At 37.7% G+C, this 25,213-nt stretch overlaps 1 protein-coding gene across 1 annotated transcript; it reads right to left on the bottom strand.

Annotated features, from left to right (window-relative positions):
• Nucleotides 1-2,651: 2,651 nt before the first annotated feature.
• LOC110891561 lies at nucleotides 2,652-3,854 on the bottom strand. Its single transcript, XM_022139265.1, has one exon. The coding sequence runs from the start codon at nucleotides 3,852-3,854 to the stop codon at nucleotides 2,652-2,654; it is 1,203 nt and encodes a 400-aa protein (XP_021994957.1).
• Between the last annotated feature and the right edge of the window lie 21,359 nt (nucleotides 3,855-25,213).

Raw genomic sequence — 25,213 nt, 5'->3', positions numbered from 1 at the left:
TTGAATGCTGCAGTGATAGCTGTTATTGTACGAGAATTCGACCAGAGGCAAATGCACATCCCAACTACCACCAAAGTCAATGACACAGGATCGAAGCATATCTTCGAGAGTTTGAATGGTACGCTCAGTCTGTCCATCTGTTTGAGGATGGAAGGCTGTACTAAGATTTAAATGAGTACCCATGGCTGATTGAAAAGTTTGCCATAGGCGAGACGTGAAACGACCATCACGGTCTGAAATGATGTCACGAGGTATGCCATGACGACAGATGATTTCATCAGTATAGACTCGAGCAAGTTTTTCAACTTTGAAGTCTTCCCGAATAGGTAAGAAATGGGCTGACTTGGTCAAACGATCAACAATGACCCAAATACTATCATTACCAGATGAGGTTCGAGGAAGTTTAGTTATAAAGTCCATTGCAATACTATCCCACTTCCAAACAGGAATTTTTGGTTGTTCGAGCAAACCAGAGGGACGCTGATGCTCTGCTTTAACCTTCGAGCATATAAGACATTTTGAGACATACAAGGCTATATCATTCTTCATACCAGGCCACCAATAAGATGTTCGAAGATCATGATACATCTTATCAGCACCAGGATGTATTGAGTATTTAGACTTATGAGCCTCGTTCATGATAAATTCACGAAGATTGTCGCGATTTGGTACCCAAATGCAATTAAGATAATATTGAAGTCCGTCTGGCTTCGTCACAAGTTTCCATAGAGGCACCACTGATTTCGACGAGCAGACTTCCTTCGTTAGCTGACGCAAACTGTGCCTCACGAATACAATTGTGAAGATCACTTGACACTTGAAAACAACGCATACGATAGGAATGAGCCTTACGACTCAGGGCATCAGCTACGACATTCGCCTTTCCAGGATGGTAGCGAATCTCGCAGTCATAGTCGTTAAGTAATTCCACCCAACGACGTTGACGCATATTTAATTCTCTTTGATTGAAGATATGTTGTAGACTTTTGTGATCAGTGTATACAACACATTTCGTACCATATAGATAGTGACGCCATATTTTTAATGCGAAGACGACAGCACCAAGTTCAAGATCGTGAGTAGTGTAATTTCTCTCATGAATCTTTAATTGGCGAGAAGCGTATGCAATGACCTTGCCTCGTTGCATAAGGACGCAACCAAGACCACGATTTGATGCATCGCAATATACTACGAAGTCATCATTTCCGTCAGGTAGGGTTAAAATAGGAGCATTGCAAAGCATGTCCTTGAGGGTTTGAAAAGCTTCTTCCTGCTCGTGACTCCAAACAAAAGGTTTTTCCTTTTGGGTCAACATAGTGAGAGGAACAGCTATCTTAGAAAAATTCGAGATGAATCGATGGTAGTAACCCGCCAATCCTAGGAATGAACGAATCTCTGATGGGTTTTTAGGTGCCATCCAACTTTTGACTGCTTCAATTTTAGCAGGGTCGACATGAATACCTTTTCCGCTAACGACATGTCCAAGGAATTGGACTTCCTTGATCCAGAATTCACACTTTGAGAACTTTGCGTATAAACGTTCACTTCGCAAAAGTTCGAGTATGAGACGTAAATGACGCTCATGATCGACTCGAGATTTAGAATAAATTAGAATGTCATCAATGAAGACAATCACGAATCGATCTAGATAAGGTTTGCAAACACGATTCATCAAATCCATGAACACGGCGGGCGCGTTAGTCAGACCAAAAGGCATGACTACAAACTCGTAGTGTCCATAGCGTGTTCGAAATGCGGTTTTTGGGATATCCTCTTCGAGGACACGAAGTTGATGATAGCCAGATCGAAGATCGATCTTAGAGAAATAACTTGCACCTTGGAGTTGATCAAAGAGGTCGTCAATGCGAGGTAGTGGATATCGATTTTTGATAGTGAGCTTATTGAGCTCTCTATAATCGATACACATTCGAAATGAACCATCTTTCTTTTTAACGAATAGAACAGGAGCACCCCAAGGAGAGGTACTGGGTCGAATGAAACCCTTGTCAAGAAGCTCCTGGAGTTGGCTGGAAAGCTCTTGCATCTCAGATGGTGCAAGGCGATAGGGAGCTCGTGCAACAGGAGTTGCACCAGGCACAAGGTCGATACGAAAGTCAACTGACCGAGGAGGAGGAGGACCAGGTAAATCCTCAGGGAAAACTTCTGGGAAATCACACACCACTGGAACATCGCTTACGCATTTTTCCTTGCCCTTTTCTTCCACTACGTGGGCTAAAAAGGCAAAGTACTTTTTACGTAAGTATCTGTTCGCTTGGGTGCATGACATTAGCTTTAGACCATTGGAAGGTCGATCCCCATAAACATGTAGGGTATCGCCTGATGGAAGAGGCAAACGAACGTATTTTTCGAAACAGGCAATTTCAGCATGGTTCTTTCGAAGCCAATCCATGCCTACTATGATATCGAAACTACCTAACTCCATGGGTATGAGGTCAATTGAAAAGGCATGATCATTCAAAGTGAGAGTACAATTACGAAGAACAGAATCGACACGAATAGACTTGCCATTGGCAACTTCTACTGGGAATGACTTAGGTAGTTTTGAGCGTGTGCATTTTAACAATGGTTCAAATTCTACAGATACAAAACATTTATCTGCACCAGTATCAAATAAAATAGAAGCATACAAATTATTTAACGAGGAACGTACCGTTCACGACCTCATTGTCGTTGCGCGCTTGCTGAGCATTGATAACAAATGCACGGCCTTGTGGTGCCTTCTGCTGTAAATCTTGCCTCAATTGAGGACACTGAGGTCGTAGGTGAGTTGGATCCCCACATTTGAAACATGCCCTGACCACATTTGCTGGCTTTGAGTTTTGGGCTGTCGTTGGGTTATTGCGACAGTATGCTGCCAAATGCCCATAACGATTGCAGGAGGTACAGTGTCTACATGGGCTCGTAGTTGGGTGATGAAAGTGGCAAGTGGTGCACTTAGGGTTTGTTCCTGTGTATTGCTTCTTTTCTGGGTTTGCTGGGTTAGGTTTTGGATTTTCAACTGGTGTGACAGCGTTGCAAACTGAGGATTGGTGAGCACGCTTCTTTCCCCTATTGTTGTGGGTGATTTGATGAGCGGGTTTTGAGGAGGATGTAGGTTTAGATGCTGCTGCGACTTGTTTATCACGAACTCGATTATTATTCAAACTTGCCGCGAGGCGGTACACGTCCTCAATATTATCCAACCTAGCCGCCTCGATGGTATCACGCATCATAGGAGGCAACCCATTAATATATTTTCGAATGGTGCGTTCTGTGGTCAACACCAAATGAGGCACGATAAAACACAACTGCTTGAATCGGGTAGTGTATGCAAGGTTTTCATCCCCAACTTGTTTGAGGGTCCAGAACTCTTCTTCTAACTTCTGCTGCTCATGAGGAGGGCAGAATTCCTCCATCATATGCTGTCTGAGCTCTTCCCAAGACAACGCGTATGCTAGCTCATTGGATCGAATGTTTCTCTCGTTAGTCCACCAGTCTAGTGCCCTGGCTTGGAAAACACCAGTGGCACTTCGCACCTTGAGTTCCTCTGGACATTCACTATTTATGAACGTGACTTCCATGCTGTCAAACCATTCCAACATAGCTGTCACTCCATCCTTCCCAGTGAAAGTTTTAGGGTTACAGGCAGTGAAGTGTTTGTAGTTGAACGAGACTGGTTTAGGCTGTACTACGTGAGAATCGCCAGAATGATTGGGAGTGCTGGAGGCTTGAATCTCAGACACTATCTTTGGCACGATTCTGGCAATCTGATTTGCCATGAACGTCAGCATTTTCTTTTTGGAGTTAGCCTTGGATTTTCTGGGAGAGTGAGAGTACTGACGAGATGACGACATCTAGAAATTCAAAACAAGGAATGGATGAGACTTTTAATCATAATGTTTTTGTTTAGGAAAAATTGATTTCACGTATGCATCACATAGCACATTGTTTTTCACATAAATTGTCAAATAGTTTCACAAAGAATGACATAGTATTGCACATAGAATAACATAATGTTACACATAGAATATCATGTAATATGAAAGCAAGATAAATTTAGTTTGTTCACGAAGGAGTAATTATTAATTGTTTTAGATTGCGATAATAACGTGATTCGTGTTCCCAAACTTGAAATGAAGATAACACTCAAATGTAAATCACATGATAATTGAGATAACATAAAAAGAAATTTATCATAAAAATATGGATTGTCACGGAACGTAACATAAGACTATTCCAAAGTAAATCGAAGTCCTTTTCGAACTAAGGAAACGTGCTTTGGCCTAATAGACAAACACTCTCATCGAGGAGCGACTAACGATGTTTGTCCTTCCAGTTACTACACGTCCTCAATCGATTGGGAAAATCGAAACTTTGGCGAGATCAAAAATCGAGGAGTGGGACTAGTTATTAAGGTATGAGTTTCACCTCTAACTCAATAACATCGTACCCTAACGTGGTTAGTATTTATCAAAAGATAAGGTCCACCAGAGTATGAAATGGAAATTTCCCATCAAGGTTTGGATATCACTCCTAACTTGAGGGTATATTTCGTGCAAAATACAAAGTATAGCTGAGTGAAAGTCATCATCAAATGTGGGAATCACCCCTGTTTTGATGAGTCGTTTCGATTGTGTTATAAGAGTGTCTTCAAGCCTCCAAGTGTGTATTGTGTTAGCCTTAGGAAAGGCTTGTATGTTTTAAGAGACCAAAAGAATAGAGAGAAGCAAATTGAGATTGAAGGGAAATAGTTTTAAATAGCACATAGTGAGAAAAGCTCCTAAACTATAGACTAGGCAAAGCATTCCTACTTTTCCTAATTCCCTATAGTTATGGCTCTGATACCAATCTGTCACACCCCAACCGATGGTGGAAACATCGGGATGAGACGAACAAATTGCTCAAAACATCATAACACTACATGTGACAATATAATTAAATTTCATTTAGTAAAATTGCAAAGTTTCATACATTGTCATAAAAGGAAATAACAAACATTAAACATAGTTTATTTCAAAAGTGGGTTTCTAGGCCATCCTATTCATTTCTTCAAATCTTGACTTCCTCATCCTGCAGTATGCATTTAAAATAAAGTCAACAAAACATGTTGGCGAGTATACAAGTTTGATAATAGTATAATATGATTGAAATAGATTAACATGCTCAAATCCACGTGACTACATGATTTCATATTAACAGTTATACTCGTAACGATGATATCTATGTGTTCAAACCAAAGTTTAACGCAATTAACATAGCCTAACCCTAGAAGGGTGGTAAATGAGTAACATAGAATAAACCTAACAATACCCATAATATTATGGGAGGGGCGTTTCTCAACCTACAGCGCTGCCATTGTTAGGGGAGGCTTGCAAAGTTAATGAACACACAGTCATAAATGTTTAACAGTAGCATAACGTGATTAACATGAGTCAAATAGATTCACATGAAATGTGGATTGAGGGTGCAAAAATGTTTAACATAGTGTGTTTGATATAGAAATGCATACAGCACCCAAAATGTGATAAAATAGAAAATGGGTCATGTATACTCACCTTAGGTTGCATTGCGTTTTTCTTGGAAAAGACTAAGAATCAAGGGATTGTCCAAGAGGATGTGCATAAGAGATTTACCCTATTAATTTTGAGGATTTGTTAATTATTGGGAATTTAGAGATTATTTAAATAACAAGGCATTTATAGAATAATATTAACATTTCTAAAATAATAATCATATGTCTCATTTTTTTTTATAGTTTGTATTTAATAATGTCAAATTTATTTTATAAATAAGTGAATATAATAATACTGATTTGTATATAATGTTTCTGATTTTACCAACATATTATAAATATTATTACTAAAATTCTGGATTATATAGATAATAATTTCTGATTAATATATATTCAAAATAATAATTCTGATATATGTAGAATAATAATAATTCTGATTACTATAAAATAATATTTCGGATTATTTAAATAATAATTCTGTTATTTAATAATTCTGATTTTATATAATAATTCTGAAAATCTAAAAATAAATCTGATTATTATATAAAATAATAATTCTGATTTAAATAAAATAATAAATCTGATAATAATTCTGATTAATTATAAAATAAAAATTCTGATTTTATATTTATATAAATAAATCTGATAAATGTATATTCTGATATTAATATTAATAAATTCATAAAAATTCTGATTATATTAATAAATCTGTTAAACATAAATAATAATAATTATTCTGAATTATTTTAATAATATTGTAGTAATAATATATTTGTTTAATATCATTAAATAAATCTGATTATTATTAATATAGATAAGTAAATAAAGATTATAATAATAATATTAATAATCTAATAATAATAATAAATAATAATAATATTAATAATAATAATAATAACAATAATAATAATAATACAGAACTACAACGTAAAAGAATAGGAAAACGGAAACGAAATCGGTACCGGAATCGACAGTGACGGACAGCGAACACGCGGTGGCGATTAACGGTGAACTCCGGCGAAGGTGGTGGCTCCGGTGGTGGTGTAGTTCTTCCGGCGAAGGTGTGAACGAAAGTGCGAGTCGGTTTCGGTTTGCTTGGGGGGTCGAGAGTGAAAGGAACGATTATGTTTGAGGTTTGATCATTTTATAAAGGGGATGTAGGCCGTAGGTTACGAACAGGAAAGGTCACAAGCTTTCCGGTCATTAATTCAAAGTCGGAGAAGACGATCAGGTTTGGCGGTTTGTTTTTTTTTTATTTAATTTCAGCGAACTTAATTAGTTGTTAAATGCAATTAAATTACGATATCTGTCGGATGAGGCATGCCCGGCCGAGTGGTAAGTGCGTGTGTTTGTGAGCGAAGCGACGCGAGTTCGATCCCAAGGGAGGCCGGTTCTCACCCAGGAGACCCCCCCCCCTTTTTACTACTTTTTTTTAACTAACTGGGTTAGTCACTAACTGAGTTTTCTAACTCAGTTAGTGCTGTCCTTTGATAAAATTAACCTGGTTAGCTGATTTAACCAGGATTTAGCTAACCAGGTTAGTTTAACTAACCAAAATAATCAAAAATCATTTAAAATTCAGTTTAAAATATTTATTTATTTAATTTTAATTATTAGTTTACTTATTTAAAATATTAACAAAATAATATAAAAATTATTTTAACCCAATTTTGATATTTTTACCGAATTAACGTATAAATTCCCGGTTTTTGTACGGTTTAGGGTAATCTCTTGGCAATGATGAATTTGAGAGCTGAGATTAATATGTATTTTCACTGTTTTTACGAGTTTAACATAGTTTGACATGTTTTTAATTGTTTTGACAATACATAGTATTCAAACACAAATATGAATAAAATAATGCACTTTCATTATGATTTCAAGTCTCGAGTACAATTTGGGAATGAAACCAAATACCACAAAGGTACAAATTACAAAAAATAGAAAGTACAAGTAGACTTGCCAAAAATGGAAAGATTGAAAATACGAGGTGTCACAGTTTATAGGGAACGTACCAGTAACAACATTGGGATCCTGGCGCGCTTCCCTCGCTTCGATGTTGAAAACCCTTCCCCGTGTTTGGTTCAATTCTGGGCAGTTCCTCTTATAGTGCCCAATGTCACCACAGTGAAAACAACCTGGTCTTTGTCCGTTTCCTGCTCCATTCCCAGCTTGATTGTTGTTTTGGTTACGATTCACAGCACCAGCTTGATTCGCGTTGTTGCCTCGATTTTCATTCCCTCCATTATTTCCTTGTGCTCGATTTCCATTTCCACCCCGGTTGTTGTTTCTATTTCCAAAACCTCCTTGGCCTCCCCGGCCAACAGTGGCCCAACAAGTATCCTTCGAGTGACCAACCTTTCCACATGCTTCACATACTTTTGACCCACACCGGCCAGAATGATGATGCTGGCAGGTGCTACACTTGGGATGTGTACCCATATATCCCTTTCCTTTCTTCCCAGTACCAGTTGTAGCTTGGACTGGTACGCTTGGTTCTCCTTTCTTGCCATCACTGCTTGTGCCTTGTTTGAAGTTCGTGAACTTCCTTTTGTTACCCCCGGATGACTCTACGTGAGTCTCCTTCTTCTTTTGCTCAGAATCAGAAAACTTGTTTAGGCGGATAGCCTCCTCAGTAAGAGCCACGCTCAGATCAATTGCCTCAGTAATTGTTGCCGGCTTTGAAGAGGTCACCATACTTATGATTTGAGGAGCTAAACCCCAAATGAAGCGCTCGATTCGCTTGAATTCTGGTGTGACCATATAAGGAACCACATGAGATAGGTCGTGAAACCTCTGAATATATTCCGCGATCTTGGATCCTTCCATCTTCAAATGCCAAAACTCAGTTTCCAACCTTTGAATTTCAGCGCGAGAGCAATACTTTCTTCGCATGAGCTCTTTCAGCTCATTCCATGTCATTGCGTAGGCTGCGGCTTCACCAAGGGTTTGAACTTGTAAGTTCCACCAGGACAGGGCTCCGTCCAAGAATAGCCCAGAAATGTAAGTCACTTATTGGTCTGGAGCGCACTTGCTCATTCGGATAACAGATTCTGTCTTCTCGGCCCATCGAACAAAAGCAACAGCACCTCCGGTGCCGTCAAAGTTGACAGGCTTGCAGTCTAGGAACTGCTTGTAGGTGCACCCTGCACATACATTACAATATATGAATGGTATTAGCAAACTTGCTAGAGATATCCAATTGTATCATGGTATGCCTTAATGACTCAGTGTTACCATGAGGCGGATTGTTATTGCCGTTGTTGCCAGAATTACTTCCGCTAGTTCCTCCTTGTGAGGCTGCGTACTGCGCAATGGCGGCAGCGATGACCTGCTGAAGTTCTGCCTCATTGGTAGGCATGCGTGCTTGGCGTCTCGGTGGCATCTTCTAAAAGATGGTTTACGTAGGTCAGGTCATAGTAAGTAAAGTGTACGTATATAGTAAAAATATCATCACATAACATCTCATGTTATAAATAAATCAAACACATAACATCTCATGTTATAAATCATACACATAACATCTCATGTTATAAATTATAAACAATCAATCAAAACATCACATATGATGAGAATACTGCGATTGCATCGCCATAAATCAAGACTGTGAAGTTTACAAGTACATACTGTATCATACAACATCAATGACTAAGGACTACATCACCCCAGTCCAAAATATCAAGTCAGTGTCAATACATCCAATATACATAACAACAAAAATCATGATCAAAATGCAATCTCCCAAAAGCTGTGCAGTCTGTGCAATCTCCGTCTTCTCAACAAAAGTCCGCCCGTGTCGTACAAAATAGCCCTACACTGATGGTGGTGGAGGAGGGGGAAAACGGGAAAAGAACAAGCGTCGTAAGTGAAGCCAATCCTCCTCCATGGCTCGATGAGAACACAAAAGATATGCTAGCTGCTGCTCCTGAGTCCAAAAACGAGCAGCAGAATCGGGAGATAACGGACGAGGAGGGCGTGATATCGTAGGGTGAGTCTGGCCCTGGCACTGGCATGGTGGTCACTGTGCTCTCTCGAGCTCCCACACGCGACGTGTCAGTGCCTCCTGCTGGATCATGAATGACCTGAGAATATCCTCTACAGAATAACCCATGTGATAAGGATGATAAGGATCAGATGGTGGCATGATGGGTGGTGAAGTCCAGAGAAAAGGCTCGCTAGATGGAGCGAAGGATGGCACAGCAAACGGTGCTACAGGGGGGACAGCAGTATGATGAGGGATCTGCGGTACAAACTGGTCTCCTCCAGTCAGAAAAGGTGCATGGCCAAAAGGCTGATGAGATGACCCCTCCCCAGGACGTGGTGGAGGTATGTCCTGGAGAAATGTGATAGGCAGGTCTGCGCGATGCGCATCAGCGGTGTGTGCAGGAAACAAAGGTGCACCAACAGGAACTGAAGCGGGTGCTGAAGCAAGTGTAACGGGTACCACAAAAGGCGGGTAGTCATCATCATCATATATCCACCCATTTCGGGTGTGCGCATATCGAGGGTCAACATGGGTCGCAAAAAGTGCTTGATCAGGCTCTATAGGCACTGGGTCAGGAATAGGAGCAATAACAGGATCAGCGGGTATATCAGCGACATGAGGAGCATCAATATGAGCATCAATAGCAACATGATCATCCACCACCTGTAGAGCCACAACAGGATGATCATCGACCAGTATATCAGCAATCAAAGGATCAACAACGGGTACATCAGCATGAATAGGGTCATGCTCGAATGCGGGGTCTGGAGCAACTACTGGCTCGGGGGCCACAGCAGGCTCCGGATCGTCGAACTCCATCTCAAGATCTGCAGGATCAGCAAACATAGGGTCAACAGGGTCAACAGGGTCCTCCATGGGCTGATCTAGGTGAATAAACTCAATCTCCTGGTCTGGATCAAAACCAGGTGGAAAGACGGGGTCTGAATCATCATCAATGTCATGATCAATCGCAAAACTCGGGGCAGGGGCAGGTGCAGCAGATGATGCTCTATCAGGGTCTGTATCATGTGAATAGTGTTGCGCGCCATGCGCATGTGATGGTGCAGATGCCACAGACTCAAAGGAGTCTGGGACGGGTGAATGAACAGGTGACTCCTCAGCAGGAGCATCCGCGAGAAGTAAGAGATCGCCAGCAGCTATATGGGCCTCGCCCTCAAAATCATCCTCTAGTGGATCCTCGTCAAACAAGTCGACGTCGTCGTCAGCGACTACGTCAAGGAGCATATCAAGAACAGGGTAAGAGGCAAGAGGTATAGGGGCAGGGATCACCACGAGCGGCAAATCCCCGGCAATAGGGCCATCGGCGGGCTCAGCAATGACATCGGGCAGCACGAATGGCTGAAAATCACCATCATCCGTGATGGTGGTGTCCGAAGTGTGCACCTCGTGCTCTGATGACTCTCTGTCGTCCGACACTATGGGCATAGGGTCAGTGGCGTCCGACTCTCTTGTGCCGGATGAAGGCATATCGTCTGTAACACAAACACACATATGCACAAATAATCAATCATATAGTCAAATAAGCACATTAGTCACCAATAAGCAACCAAATAGTTCTCCTAGTCCCACTAGCCTCCTAGCCTCCCTGACTGACTCCCTAGTCCCACTAGTCAACTCTCCCAGCCTCCCAGACTGACTCCCTAGTCCCACTAGACAATTTTCCCAGCCTCCCAGACTGACTCCCTAGTCCCACTAGACAACTCTCCCAGCCTCCCAGACTGACTCCCTAGTCCCACTAGACAACTTCCTCAGCCTCCCAGAGCGAGCCTCAGCCTCCCAGACCGGGCCTCAGCCTCCCAGACTGAGCCATAACTAACAAATAAAATGTGCTCAACTTTTGTTTGTAAAAACGTTTTGAGACCTGGATCTGGACTTAAGTGGTATGCAATGTAAAAATGGTTTTCGTGAGAGCCCTAGTGATCATAGTCTAGACTCGAGAAGGAATCCTAGTTCGCTATGATCAGAGCTCTGATACCAAGCTGTCACACCCTGGCTTTGCGGAAGCGTGGGTTAATTTGGTGTGACTTCTTAATACCATAGCTTAATCACAACAAAGCTATATGAATTTAAAACCATGCAGATCATCCATTAATTGAAGTCTTAAAAACAAAATACCACAACATTGTTTTGAAATGCAGACACATGCATCGAGTTTACAATACCACAAAATAAAAACATTGTTCTTAAGACAAAACCACAACATAAAATAAACACCGTTTAAGACTTGCGACTCGTCCAGGTAAAAGTCGCAATCCCTAATCGTGGATGATCCCGTAACTCTATTGCAGCGTGAAAACGAATCATATCGTGCCAGAATCCTAAGTTCCCTGAAATACATGTAAGTTGGAAAAATCAACAAAAATTGTTGAGCGAGTTCATGTGTAGTGAGTAAGTAAAACCTTTGTATGTATAAAAACCCTGGTATGTAGCAAATAAGGAAATAAAGAGATCACCAATGGTTTGCAAGGCCATTGATATGTGTGATGTGCAGTAGGAAGTCTCAAACCTAGCAGATTTTGCCTTGGGTACAAAGTCACCCCGAGGTCTATTCTGATGGGCCTGGGGCTGGGCTCGCTACACCCAGAAAGATCTACCGCTACTGTCCCTCGGTCCTACAATGAGGACTAATGGCCTTCAGTTCCCGCCAACCCACTCACATGATCTAAGTAGTAACCCTCCTGACGCTAATCATACCATGTGTAAAAGTACTTGTAATCATAGTAACATGTATTTCACCCCCGCAGTTTAGAAAAACTGAAAACAGTTAAGAAAAAAGGGGGACATGAACTCATAGTAGTGCGTCTCTAACAAGAAAATCTCCTGGTCAATCTGCTGTGCGACGACCTACACGTACTAACTTCTATTAGACGGAAGGCCGTGCCTTAGCTTAAGGTTTATGTTTTTGGGAAATAGTTAGACAATTATTTCGTGTTTACACTTTGTAATTATTTGGTAAATATATTCCTTCCCAAGGATTGGGGCTTTAATACATGTGCGTTTTCTTGTAATTCCGAAAATATATTATTAAGTCACACTTAAAATATATTTTAATTCTTTCTCCAAAATATATTTTTCCCAAAAATATTATATTCTATTACATATAATTTTCCCAAAATAATACTTTTGTCAAAATACGCGTTTAAGAGTATTTTCTGAAAATACGTAAGTTACGGATAAAGATCGGGTGGTAATAATAATACCCTTGTAACTTAAATATTCATTGTGAGGGCGTTAGAATTATTTTGGAGTCGTTAATATTCAGTAATATTATTTTTACCCTAAAAATAATATTTACGTAGTTCACAAAATAATCATAAAAATTTACACAAGTGTTGTTATGAAAATATATATTTTAGCAAGTTTTATTTGTGAAAATCCCACCTCCGACAGTTGGTTATTTTTTGTAATAAAAATCGTGGCGAAATTTATTTGGGAAAACAAGTTAAAAAGATATTCATAACACTTGTTGTAAAAATATTTCCAAGTGTTATATTTCTGGAAAAATTTCGCCAGAGTTTCCTCTGTAACTGGAGGTGGCCACGCTTACAAGCGTATCATTTTCTTTTCAAAACTCAATCAACAATGTTCCCAACATCAACAAACAATATTTCAACATCTACTAGTTCAAATATACGTAAATCACAAATACATGAACTTGTGGGTTATGTAAAAGTGTGTAGTAACCTTCCAATAATTTTAGTAGATCTTTCTATCTTTGTAAATAAAATGGGTTTCTCGAAAGCTTTATTTTTAAAGGAGGTGTATTTATACAACTTCTAGTCAAATATTACAAAGATAATTCTTTGTTAAAACCTTTCGTTACACAAGTGTCTACACACTTGTGTATTCACAAAATCACCTTTAGTTTATGAAAGATCCGGCTTAAAAATATGATTTCATCTTACACTTGGTTCTTCGAAAATACCACTTGTAGATCCTTAGATCTACTAGTTTAGAACTTTATTTCATAAGAAAAATCACTTTTACAAAAGTTCATGATTATAAGTAGTAGTGTTCTTCATCTAACCACTTTCACACTTTAACATACACTAGTTCATGTTCTATGAACATGACTTAGCCGGGTTAGATGACGATCCGAACTACTACTAGCAACTAACAACACAAAATAATCATAACAAAACAAGTTTAACAAGTTTTACACCAATATTCATCCTTTGACCACCTTGTTCATTACTTTTAGTAGACTTTTAAACTTTGATCTTATATGTTCATAATTTTTATCCGATAAATTTCTTATTAACCACTTTAAAGAAGATCAATAGGGTGTTTAGAGTCACTTACTACTAGCTCGAGGCTAGGGAAGAAACTAGACGAAAAATGGGTGGTTAATAGCGTTGTGGTGAGGTCCTTGGCAATCTGTAAGCACCGAGCTTCCTTACACGTGATCCTTCACCCTTGAGTAAACTTGGAAATGCAAGATTAAACTTTGAAAGTGGATGGATGGATGTGAAAGCTCTCGGCCATGAGTCAAGGGGAAAGGAAGAGAAATTTTTGTTGTGAAGTGTTTTGGTGATTGAATGTGGCTAACCCCTAAGCCTTTTTATAATCCATCATTCACTTTTATCCTTTGTATAAAATGTCCTTGTGATATTAGATATGGAAAAATAAAAAAATCAAAGGTGAATGGGGTGTGTCCCCTTAGGGGGAATGACAGTTGGGGTTTTTTTTTTTTTTTTGGTTAGATCTTAACTAGTTAGTTAGATGTTAGTAACTAGTTAGTTTAATTAGGAGTTTAAGCTAGATTCTAATGTGTGGCGCTTTATAGCGGGTGTTAGGGTATTTGGGGATCCTAACTGGCTCAGAAAAAGAAAAGCAATGTTATTGACAATATTTTTATGTTCCGGGTAAAGTCCGGTTGTTTGGTTGGATATTGATCCGTTAAAGTGCTTAATAAACATTTAAAGTGTCTTTATTATTATTTTTAGTGACACAAAGAATTCCCGACACTTTGGAAAGTGTCTAGTATTATTTTCCCATGTTTTTGCACTTTACCAGTTTGCTAAAATGCTGAATTTTATATTAAAGTGCAGGATTTTGTGTTTAGAATATGTTTTAGGCACATCCGGTCACTATAACTATCACCTAGTGACGCAGTTCTACAACCCTCATTTCCCTACACTCTCTACAGGTGTAGTAAACTATCTCTGGCTTATACAGGCCTTAGAGGCAGTGTCTGCCTGGTGCTGGCTATGTCGGCACGTTTAATGGGTTATCCGTTCATTGTACTACTGTGCTTTTGTGCATCAAGTTTGTCACTAAGGTTTTGTGTAAGCAAATGGAGTGACAGTTAATAAAGTTTGATGCAAGTATGTGTATTTATCAGAAGTCAAGTAGCAGTTTATCCAGAATTGTAAGCAAGCACAGTAATTAAGCAGTAATTAAATATTAATTAATTCGTACGGATACCTGATTTGGTGAGGGTTGTCACACCACTTATTCTTCATTCCTTTGCATCGATTTTTTGGCGACCCAAATATATAGATTTTCCGGCGACTCAACTATCATCATCACCCCTAGGAAGATGATTTGAATATATGGGTTTTGCTACAAACCGGGTCCCAAAATCACGGATGCGACCCAACTATATGTCATGCTCCGGTAATACAATTTATTTGAATTTATGAGAAACCCTGGAAAGATGATATGGTGATGAACTGATGATGATGATGATGATGAAGAGAGAGAGGAGAGAGGGTAGAGAGAGAAAAGGCAAAGTTTTTTTTATATTTTTTTATTTATATGTTTTTTGTTTCTTTTTAACAAAATGTAGGTCCGGGTTTCGGGATCGAAACCGTGATTTTCATGATTATGTTCAAAGACGGAAGAGATAAGAGATGATAAACAAACAACTTTGTATTAATCCGGTAATAAAACATTACAAGTCGGCCCGATTACATGATAACCGAACTAATACCAAAGGAGTATACATTCGGGGAGAGATCAAGTGGTGATCTCTCCCAGACACACTGAAGCTCACAGGGAACTCTCAAATGAGCTCCCCTTCTCTCTTTAGTTTGCAAATGACAAGGTGTTGGTATTTATACCCAACACAGGTTGTATGGTCGAAGGATCAAACTGACCGATCGATAGATCATCTGTCGATCATCCAGTTATCGAAAGATACACATATACCTCGAAGGATGACATATCCTTCGAGGTCCATCTTCATCTATCGATGGATATCTTTCGAGCTCATCGAAGGATATACACAATCCTTCGATGCCTTATCCTTCGACACCAAACATTATACAACCATAATTTGTCTAGCAAAACCCACACGGTCAACCAAATAACCCTCTCGTTTGACCACTTCAAACGAGCGGGTCTATACACGTTTGTTTGACCGTTTCACTAACTATTACAAATTCAGCGTACAATAATAACTAATCTATTCGACAAGCATCGGACACAAAATCTGCATCAACAAATTCCCCCTTGTCCGTTGCTGTCGAATGCTGAAAATGCAACTGCAATCGATCTTCAGTCAAGTATTCATCTTCTCTGTGTTAGCAAATTCCCCCTTGACCGATGATCCAGGTAAGTAGTATCTTGATGCTCCTTGTATAATATTTCCCCCTCAAAGTACGCGTATCCGTGTTGGGTGTTGTGCAATTTCCTCAAAAGGCTCAATTGACCGATCTTCCGCTGATCTTCCAATACTCCAACCGGCATTTGATAAGGGTTCCATTCTTTCACAACTGCATCAAGTCTTGATCTTCAAGCATACTACATTGATAGAGATTTCTGGTGAACTGTCTTCTGTAAACCGTCTTTGTGGAATCGACCAAGTAATGCACTTTAATCTTCAGCATCAACACTCAGGAAAGTCAGCTAGACCAAGTGTATCCCTTGCAAGCTCAACCAAACGGCACGCTTAGTTGAACTACATCCAGATCTCATTGTCTCGCCTTTGTGAAGTTGACCACGTAATGCACTACGGATCTTCAGCATCAGTACTCAGGAAGTCAGCTTGACCAAGTACATCGTTTGCAAACTCAACGAATTGAGTTACCCCCAGATCCCTGTAAAATCCCAAAGAAACATCAAACCCAAAACCGAATCCAGCAGGTCTTCAGCCTTGAACTATCAACTTCCATAAGGATTCCCCCAGGTCTTCAATAAACAGCGCTTTGAAACTACTGTCGATTTTAGATACCTGTATGTTTCCGTGCAAAACTCTTCACGCTAGCTGGAGAATTAATTAAAATCCTCAATTATGTGTCTGTGCAAAACATTCCACGCAGAACCGTTTGTATCACCAGAAAAAACACAAACTCTACCACCTGTGATTGCGTTTAGAAATTTACCGAAGAAATTCAACATATGAAAATTTTTATCCCCCCATTTCTTTGGTAAAATCTCTAAACCTTAACAGATTCTTTCCACTTCAAAGAAACTGTCGTCAAATGTTCACCAATTCCCTCCACTGAGCGGAACTATCGTCAATCTTCATTGAATGTTCTCAGTTCCGAAAAATCACGAAAACGACTTTCTTCTTTGCATATTCTAGTTGAATAAGAGCGTCCCCTGGTACCCCGTAGGATCTGACTTGTATCCCCCCAAAGAATTTGTGAACTCGTTAGGACCGGTATTGACATTCTAGGTTCATTCATTCGTTACCAAATGCGAGAATATGACAATAAACAAAAAGATTTCTTCGTTGCATATTCTAGTTGATAAAGAAATTTCGCCTAGTACCCCGTAGGATCCGACTTGTATCCCTCCAAAGACTTTGTGAACTCGTTTGGACCGGTATAGACGTTCCAGGTTCATACGTTCGTTTTCAAATGCGAGAATATGACAATAAACAAAATGCTTTCGAACATTTCCGAATAACCGGTAACAATCATAAATATTGACGCGCGGAAGTGAACATACCGTGTTGTTTTTGGCCCATAATAGTCGCGTTACCATTTTTGCCATTTGCATCGGTAACCGGGACTACCCCACACTTTTCAGAAATCAAGTTTTCATCATCTCTTGTTTTCATCATGCCGCATCATCCCACGCGCTCCCAAAACCCGTACGGATTTGGCGTCGACATTTAGACGGGTTCAAAACAACTTCACGAACACCCGACCCAATTAAAGAGAAATTGTAGTGCCATGAAGACTGTTGGTCCCACTTTTAGTCTTTGTTTAATTTTCAATTGAACAAAAAGTTAGTGGATCTTCAAGTTGGGCTTGAGTATTCGTCCAGTAACTTTCTTCGTTGACTAATGAGCCCACCTAGCATCCCACCAACTTGATCACATGCATGAGGCCCACCTAGCAGCCGCCAACATACCTTTGTTTTAAAAGGAGATAAGGTTAAAAGACTGATATTCCACCCGTTTTACACTGGGCCCCCACTAAGAGTTGTCTATGAACAACTAAAGTCTAGATCAATATATCAATTTGATCACACTAAGTGGGTCCAATCAGAAAGACCTAGTCTGCCATCCACCTGATTATGTCGACATATGTACAGCCTCCACCCAAAGGTCAACAACCCTAATTTTTTTTTTTAAAAAAAAAACATCACCAGCCGACATCACTCATGTACAGCCCCCATTCTTCTTTCTCTCTTTCTGCGATGAACAAAATGATGATCCTTCGAAATTCGAAACTGATCTTCCGATTCTGTTCTATCCAGATGATGATCCTTCGATACACAACAAGGTGATCTTTCGAAGTTATTTAGGGGTACAAGTGATCTGTCGAAGTTGTTGAGGGGCAAGAAGATCCTTCGAAGTTGTTGATGTTGATCCTTCGAAGTCTTGTGAGATGACCCTTCGAAAAGATAAATGATCCTTCGAAGTACTGTTTTGATCCTTCGAGGTTGTGATTGATCTTTCGAGATCAGTTTAATCTTTCGAGCATACTTTTACATCTCTCGAAACATGAAGATGATAAGAACATCAAGAACACAGGAGGCTGTGTAAATTTGCAGATTGATGAAAACACTTTGTATATAATTTTTGATGATGATTACTTGAACATTTAGGTGAAAAACATAAAACTCAACACTCGTTTCAGCACAGATCTGAATATTCGGGTCCAGATCTGAGTTTTTCTCATTTTCACCATTTTTACATCTTGAACAAAAAGCACAAAAATCACAGATCTAGAGCACATGTGACTTAGTAAACGGTTAGATTTACTAAATCGGGCACCATGGCTCTGATACCAATTGTAGGTCCGGGTTTCGGGATCGAAACCGTGATTTTCATGATTATGTTCAAAGACGGAAGAGATAAGAGATGATAAACAAACAACTTTGTATTAATCCGGTAATAAAACATTACAAGTCGGCCCGATTACATGATAACCGAACTAATACCAAAGGAGTATACATTCGGGGAGAGATCAAGTGGTGATCTCTCCCAGACACACTGAAGCTCACAGGGAACTCTCAAATGAGCTCCCCTTCTCTCTTTAGTTTGCAAATGACAAGGTGTTGGTATTTATACCCAACACAGGTTGTATGGTCGAAGGATCAAACTGACCGATCGATAGATCATCTGTCGATCATCCAGTTATCGAAAGATACACATATACCTCGAAGGATGACATATCCTTCGAGGTCCATCTTCATCTATCGATGGATATCTTTCGAGCTCATCGAAGGATATACACAATCCTTCGATGCCTTATCCTTCGACACCAAACATTATACAACCATAATTTGTCTAGCAAAACCCACACGGTCAACCAAATAACCCTCTCGTTTGACCACTTCAAACGAGCGGGTCTATACACGTTTGTTTGACCGTTTCACTAACTATTACAAATTCAGCGTACAATAATAACTAATCTATTCGACAAGCATCGGACACAAAATCTGCATCAACACAAAATAGTCCTTTAATATTAATTATTTACACACTAGTCTCTGGAAAGATGAAATGACAAGAATGCCCTCATGTGCAAGGCACATGACCAAATTTAACCAAAAAAATAAACTGGGTTAGGCTCAAAGGACATACCGTGCAAGATATTGAAACATTAAGTACAAAACCCGTCAATTTTAAAGACAGAGGACACCGCCTGCAATTTGGTGTAAACATAAAGGACAAAACTTGTAATTTACTCCTATTAATTTAATCATGATATTGTGTCTCTCCCTAAACTTATTTGTTTTTTAAATCTTAAAAAGCTTTTTTTTCTTTATCAAACCTACTTATATATATATAAAAAAGACCTTCGTGTGATCTTAAGAACTTTATCTATGCACAATTATACCCTCCTAATTATACAATTAATAAAAAAACTGAATATTATATAAGAACTTTAGTTGATATGATTGATTTGTATAAAAAACACTTTAAAAATTCATTTTCAGAATATTATTCGTGTTTTTTTTCTTCTATACAACCCATTAATTTTGTTGCATTATTTTTTTGTCAAGTTACGACATATAGGTATCCTCATCCAGTAGCGAATCTAGAAAACTCTTATAGGGGTAACGTTTCAAAGAAAATGGGTAACACAATCGAAAAAACGTCAAAATTTTACAAAATTTAAACTAAATTTATACTACCGTCGGAGTGTCAAAAGGCAACGTAGGTTACCCCTTATCAAGAGGTACATCCGCCCCTGTCCACATCCATATTAGTGGGATGGTTAACACATCGACATGAGAAAAAATATTAATTAACTGTTTCATTGTAAAGAAAAAAATAAAAATAAAGAAAAGCATTTTTATTTACCTTAAACTGTAACTTTTATTTATCTTATTTTAATAGAGGGGATAAATATTGCGTAACTCAAACCTTAAAACTTAATTTAAAAAAAGGGTAACTTTGTACAATAAAAAAAAGTTAACAAAATTGATATATAAAAAAAATAGGCTTTTTTAAAATTCTTAAAGAAAATAAGTTAGGTGAGAGACATAATATCATGATTAAATTAATAGTTATTTAAATTATTAGAATTATCCAATGAGAAAAAACTCAAAGATAAGATCAAACTTCAAAGTAAAATATAAATGAGGTTGACACGTGATGGGCCTATTCCTAGAGGTTAAATAAGTCACGTGCGCCCTACAGTTTGATGGAATTTAGGTAGCTTTATAATTACCCTTGGATCTGTGCAGAAATTACAAAGATGGGATGGTGATTTGGCAGTCGAATAATTTTTGTATTATTTGAATTTTTTAATTTTTTATTATTTTTATCTGAATTCGTATTCGATTCGATTTAACTAATATTTTAAACTCGAATTCGAATTTGAAGTGAATTCTATTTAATTCAAATTCACCCTAAACAATAAATGATTTAACTTTCATTTTTTAAAATACTACAAACTAATTATATTCAACATAAAATATAATAATCTGCAAAAATAATTAACTATCAATATCTTAAAACACCAAAAATTAGAAGATAGGTAGGCTAACGGTAGCGATTTAAGTTAGCTAAAAATTTAGAAATAAGTAGCATGGACTATTCGATTCTAATTTGATTACTGGACTCGAATACGAATCAACTCGAATTCGAACCTTTTTAATTTAATTCGAATCGAGTCGAATTTCGAATTTTTCGAATTCGAATCGAATTCTGAACACCCCTAGTCTCAAGAATGTTGACACGTACGGTTACTTTCGAAAATTACACTACGTCTCCCTCATGTGATTCCATAAAATTATTCATTATATTATATATTTTTGTGAATTTAAATTGATGGATGATTTTTATATCAGTTTAATAAACGAACTTACATGTATTGATTGGTGGGTATAGGGCCACCCAAGAACACCATGATGATGGTCACGCCCAAGCCCCATCCTTTTTTGTTTATTGAATGGAATGAATAATTGAATATCCACTCAAACTTCACTCCAAAAAATACCCTTGTGTAATGGTTGCTGTATCAAATGATGGTAGAGTTCAATCACGGATGACGGCTGGGTCCTTCATAATGGACATAAAATTATAAAAAAAAACACCTTTTATTTATAAAATTTGTACAAACCTTAACATAATTGGTATTTATAATCGACTAATAATATCACGTTTAACCAACTGGGGTGTCCCAGTTGGCCAGCCTCATCCCTTCTTTCAGTAGAGCCCCGGGTTCGAGCCTTGGCAACCCCAAGTATTGAATTCCGGGTGGGATAATCACCGCCAGGCAGCTATGGAGCTGAGCTAGCTTGCGTGAGTTGAAATACTCCGGCGGCCGGGAGGTCCGTGCACTAACCCCCCCCCCCCTCCAATAATATCACGTTTATATCTGTGTAGGGTTGTAATGACTGTTGAAGGAAATTTTTGTTAAGAAGGTAATGGTAAATAGATAGGAAACAACAACCATCTTAGCAACAAGATAATGATCATTGATCACCCCTTAGATTTCCTTTAACATGTTTTACAAATACTTTTAACTTCTTTTGTAAGAATCTTTAATTTATGAGAACAAATGCAAGTGAGTTTTGTTGAATTAGTCGAAGGGCGATTAATATCTTCATCCGAACCTTCGACGCTATTTAGTGATGACTTGTGATGATTTTTTCCACTCCATTATTAACATTTGACACAATAGGACAAGGATAAAATGAAAACTCACTTAATTTAAAAAAAATTCAAGAAATCCTTATAAAACCCTATCTAACATTTTTATTTTTTTTTCTAAAAAAATAGGGAATGTAACATACATATATTTGAACATTTTTGTAAAATAAAAAAAATGTCGAGTAGTTTTTTTTTAATGTTTAAAATTCCATGTTACATAATTTATATTTCCAAAAAAATGTAACATACAGATTTTGAACATTTTTTTTAAACTAGTCAGTGCTTTTTATATTTTTTTTTTATAAAAATGTTCATACATATGCATGTTACATTCCCTGGTTTTTTTTAGAAAAATAAAAATGTTACATAGAGTTTTCTTGATTTTCTTTCAATTCAAGTAAGTTTTCATGCTATACTTTACCTATATATATATATATATATATATATATATATATATATAGGGTTATGTTCATTTGTGAACAAACCCCTTGATAGTGAACTGTGTAAATTAATCCTAGCCCTTGATTATCAATACACAAGTGTAAATCAATGGCCAAGATTTGATGATGAAAATATACTAGTATATTTTACGATTTGATGATGTAAATCAATAGCCAGGATTTGTTCACTAAGTTCACAAATACACTAGTGTTCACTCCTGAACCCCATATATATATATATAGGGTAAGGTTCATTTGAGAACCACCCTTATTGCGAGAATCGCAAGAACCAATATGAACACAAAAAAATACCTAAAAAATCCAAAAAAACCACAAATTTTTTTTAATATTTTTCTAATAAAAAACGTTATATTTTGTTACAAAAAAATGTTTTTTTTCGAGTAACAGTTATGGATGCACATGTGCATATGTATCATTTCTTGGACAAATTCCATAATATATTAACAGTAGTAGAAAAATGCACTTTCATTTACACTACCATATGTAATACACTACTTTTTACATTACCAATATTAGAAATACACATGTGTATCTATATGTATCAACATGAAATAAGGTGTTTTGGTACAAAAAGTTTGTGATTTTAAATGATGAAGTAGGCCCATATACATGTGTTTTGGTTAGTTATATCTAGTGGTTGATGGTTTGATTATATTTGTCACTTTATGATGTAATATGTTGTTTGAATGGTATAAAGGGTGTTGATGTACATACAATAAAGTGAAATATTGGTAATAATATTGTATTATAGATGGTAAAAAGCAATGGTATTGTATTTGTCACACCCACTCATAGCGGAAGCGCGAGGTGTGATCTGATCGGTTCTCATTGCATAACAATATAAGTGAACATACTAAATGAATAAAAACAAGCTCCAATGCCATTGTCATAATCGTTTCAAAAGAACGCAAATAAGTTAAATGTATTGGTTACAAACCATCAAATGAAAATAAGTTGTCATTGTTTTATACTTCGAAATGTAAGTCTTAAAATGTCAAGGCTTTGACCACTATATCACCGCAAAGAGGCGGTATATAACGGGCAAACCCTTTAAATGGTGGCATGGAGTCTTGATACTTGCTTTCCTTGACTGAAATGTCTGCATGGTCCACTAATTCCCTGAAATACATGTTAAGTTTGAAAACATCAACAAAAGTTGGCGAGTTCATGCAGTTTAGTTGGATGAGATGTATCTGTAAAATGTGAGTTGTATAAAATGTATCCATAAAATGTGAGTTGTATAAAATGTATCCATAAAATGTGAGTTGTATAAAATGTATCTGTATGTAATGATGTAGTATGTAAAGCGTCAATGAAATCGTTGATCATTAATGTTTCGCGAGGACATTAATATGTGTGACGAATTAGGAAGCAATCCAAACCTAGACGATTTTCGTGTCGACTACTATCGACTGGGACACAAACGCACTCTTCTGTATGGGTTCACGACCAAGAGTGGGGCTCGCCAAAACCCATTAGATCTAACCACTTGTACCTAGGTCCAAACTGGATTAATGGTGCTTAGATGTATAACCCTAATTCGCACATGATCTAAGGTGTTTCATTCCCTAACTTTAACATACGTTGAACATGTATTTTCCCCGATAGTTGTAAAGTTGTAAAACATTTAAATGAATAGGGGACATGAACTCACAGAATTGCGTCCGTGAATAGTAACTAATTATGATCTCACGTGCGGTCGTCCTGAATAGTGTTGCAACCTACAAATGTTCTTAGATTTGTTAGACACTTCGGTCTTTATAGATGACTTGAGTACAAGTCTCGTGTCTTAAATATGTGTAAGACTTGTATGTCTTTGTTGTTCATTGATTTGTGTATTAGATGTATGAATTGTTAAATTGTCATATATACATTTCACCAAATATATATATATGTAATCTTGTATCTTGTGAGTTGTATCATCAGGTCTTGTCTTCTTGATTTCGTGTCTCATATAAGTAAATTGTATAATTGTGTTTTTATCAATTATAAGTCATTGGGCTTAATCCAAGAATTCATGTTATTGGGCTTAAATAGTGTTGGGCCTCAATAGTGTTGGGCTTAAATAGTGTTGGGCCTCAATAGTGTTGGGCCTCAATAGTGTTGGGCCTCAATAGTGTTGGGCCTCAATAGTGTTGGGCCTCAATAGTGTTGGGCCTAAATAGTGTTGGGCCTCAATAGTATTGGGCCTAATGTTATTGGGCCTTGGCCCATATGTTTGATAAGCCCATTATGAAGTTAAGCCCATTTATAAATAATAGCCCATTTGTAAAAGATAGCCCATTTGTATAAACTAGCCCATTAAGAAGTGTAAGCCCATTTGAAAATATAAGTCTTTCATTTTTATAAAAACATTTTTATAAAAATAACTAAGTATCCTTTTTAGTTAATAAAAACATAATAGTTTTTATAAATGTCCGAATTTTGTTAATGTTAACGTAAATTTTGTGTCCGCGTCGAAAGATCGCCTATACGTCGTAGTAAGTCCTTGGATTGGCGATATGTTTATAGATTCGCCCGTCGTCCGTTTTGACCATAAGTTGTGTCTGAAAGCTCGGAATGTCCGTAAGTTGTTTTTAAGACGTGTTTACGTGTAGTCTTGTAAGACTTTAGTCGAGATGTACATTGTGTTTATTTGTACCATTGTATTCAAGTTCCTAGTTAACATACATATAACTAATACAAACAAATAACACATAGCACATAAGTTGTTAAGTTAACTAAAT

This window comes from Helianthus annuus, chromosome 6 (assembly GCF_002127325.2).
Source record: "Helianthus annuus cultivar XRQ/B chromosome 6, HanXRQr2.0-SUNRISE, whole genome shotgun sequence".
In the NCBI taxonomy this organism is placed as follows: domain Eukaryota; kingdom Viridiplantae; phylum Streptophyta; class Magnoliopsida; order Asterales; family Asteraceae; genus Helianthus; species Helianthus annuus.
Note: the sequence above shows the minus strand (reverse complement) of the source record. Positions and strands in the feature narration are given on the sequence as shown.

Bases quoted from the DNA above. Each gene is read 5' to 3' on its own strand.
- LOC110891561 (XM_022139265.1), bottom strand. From the start codon at position 3,854: ATGTCGTCATCTCGTCAGTACTCTCACTCTCCCAGAAAATCCAAGGCT.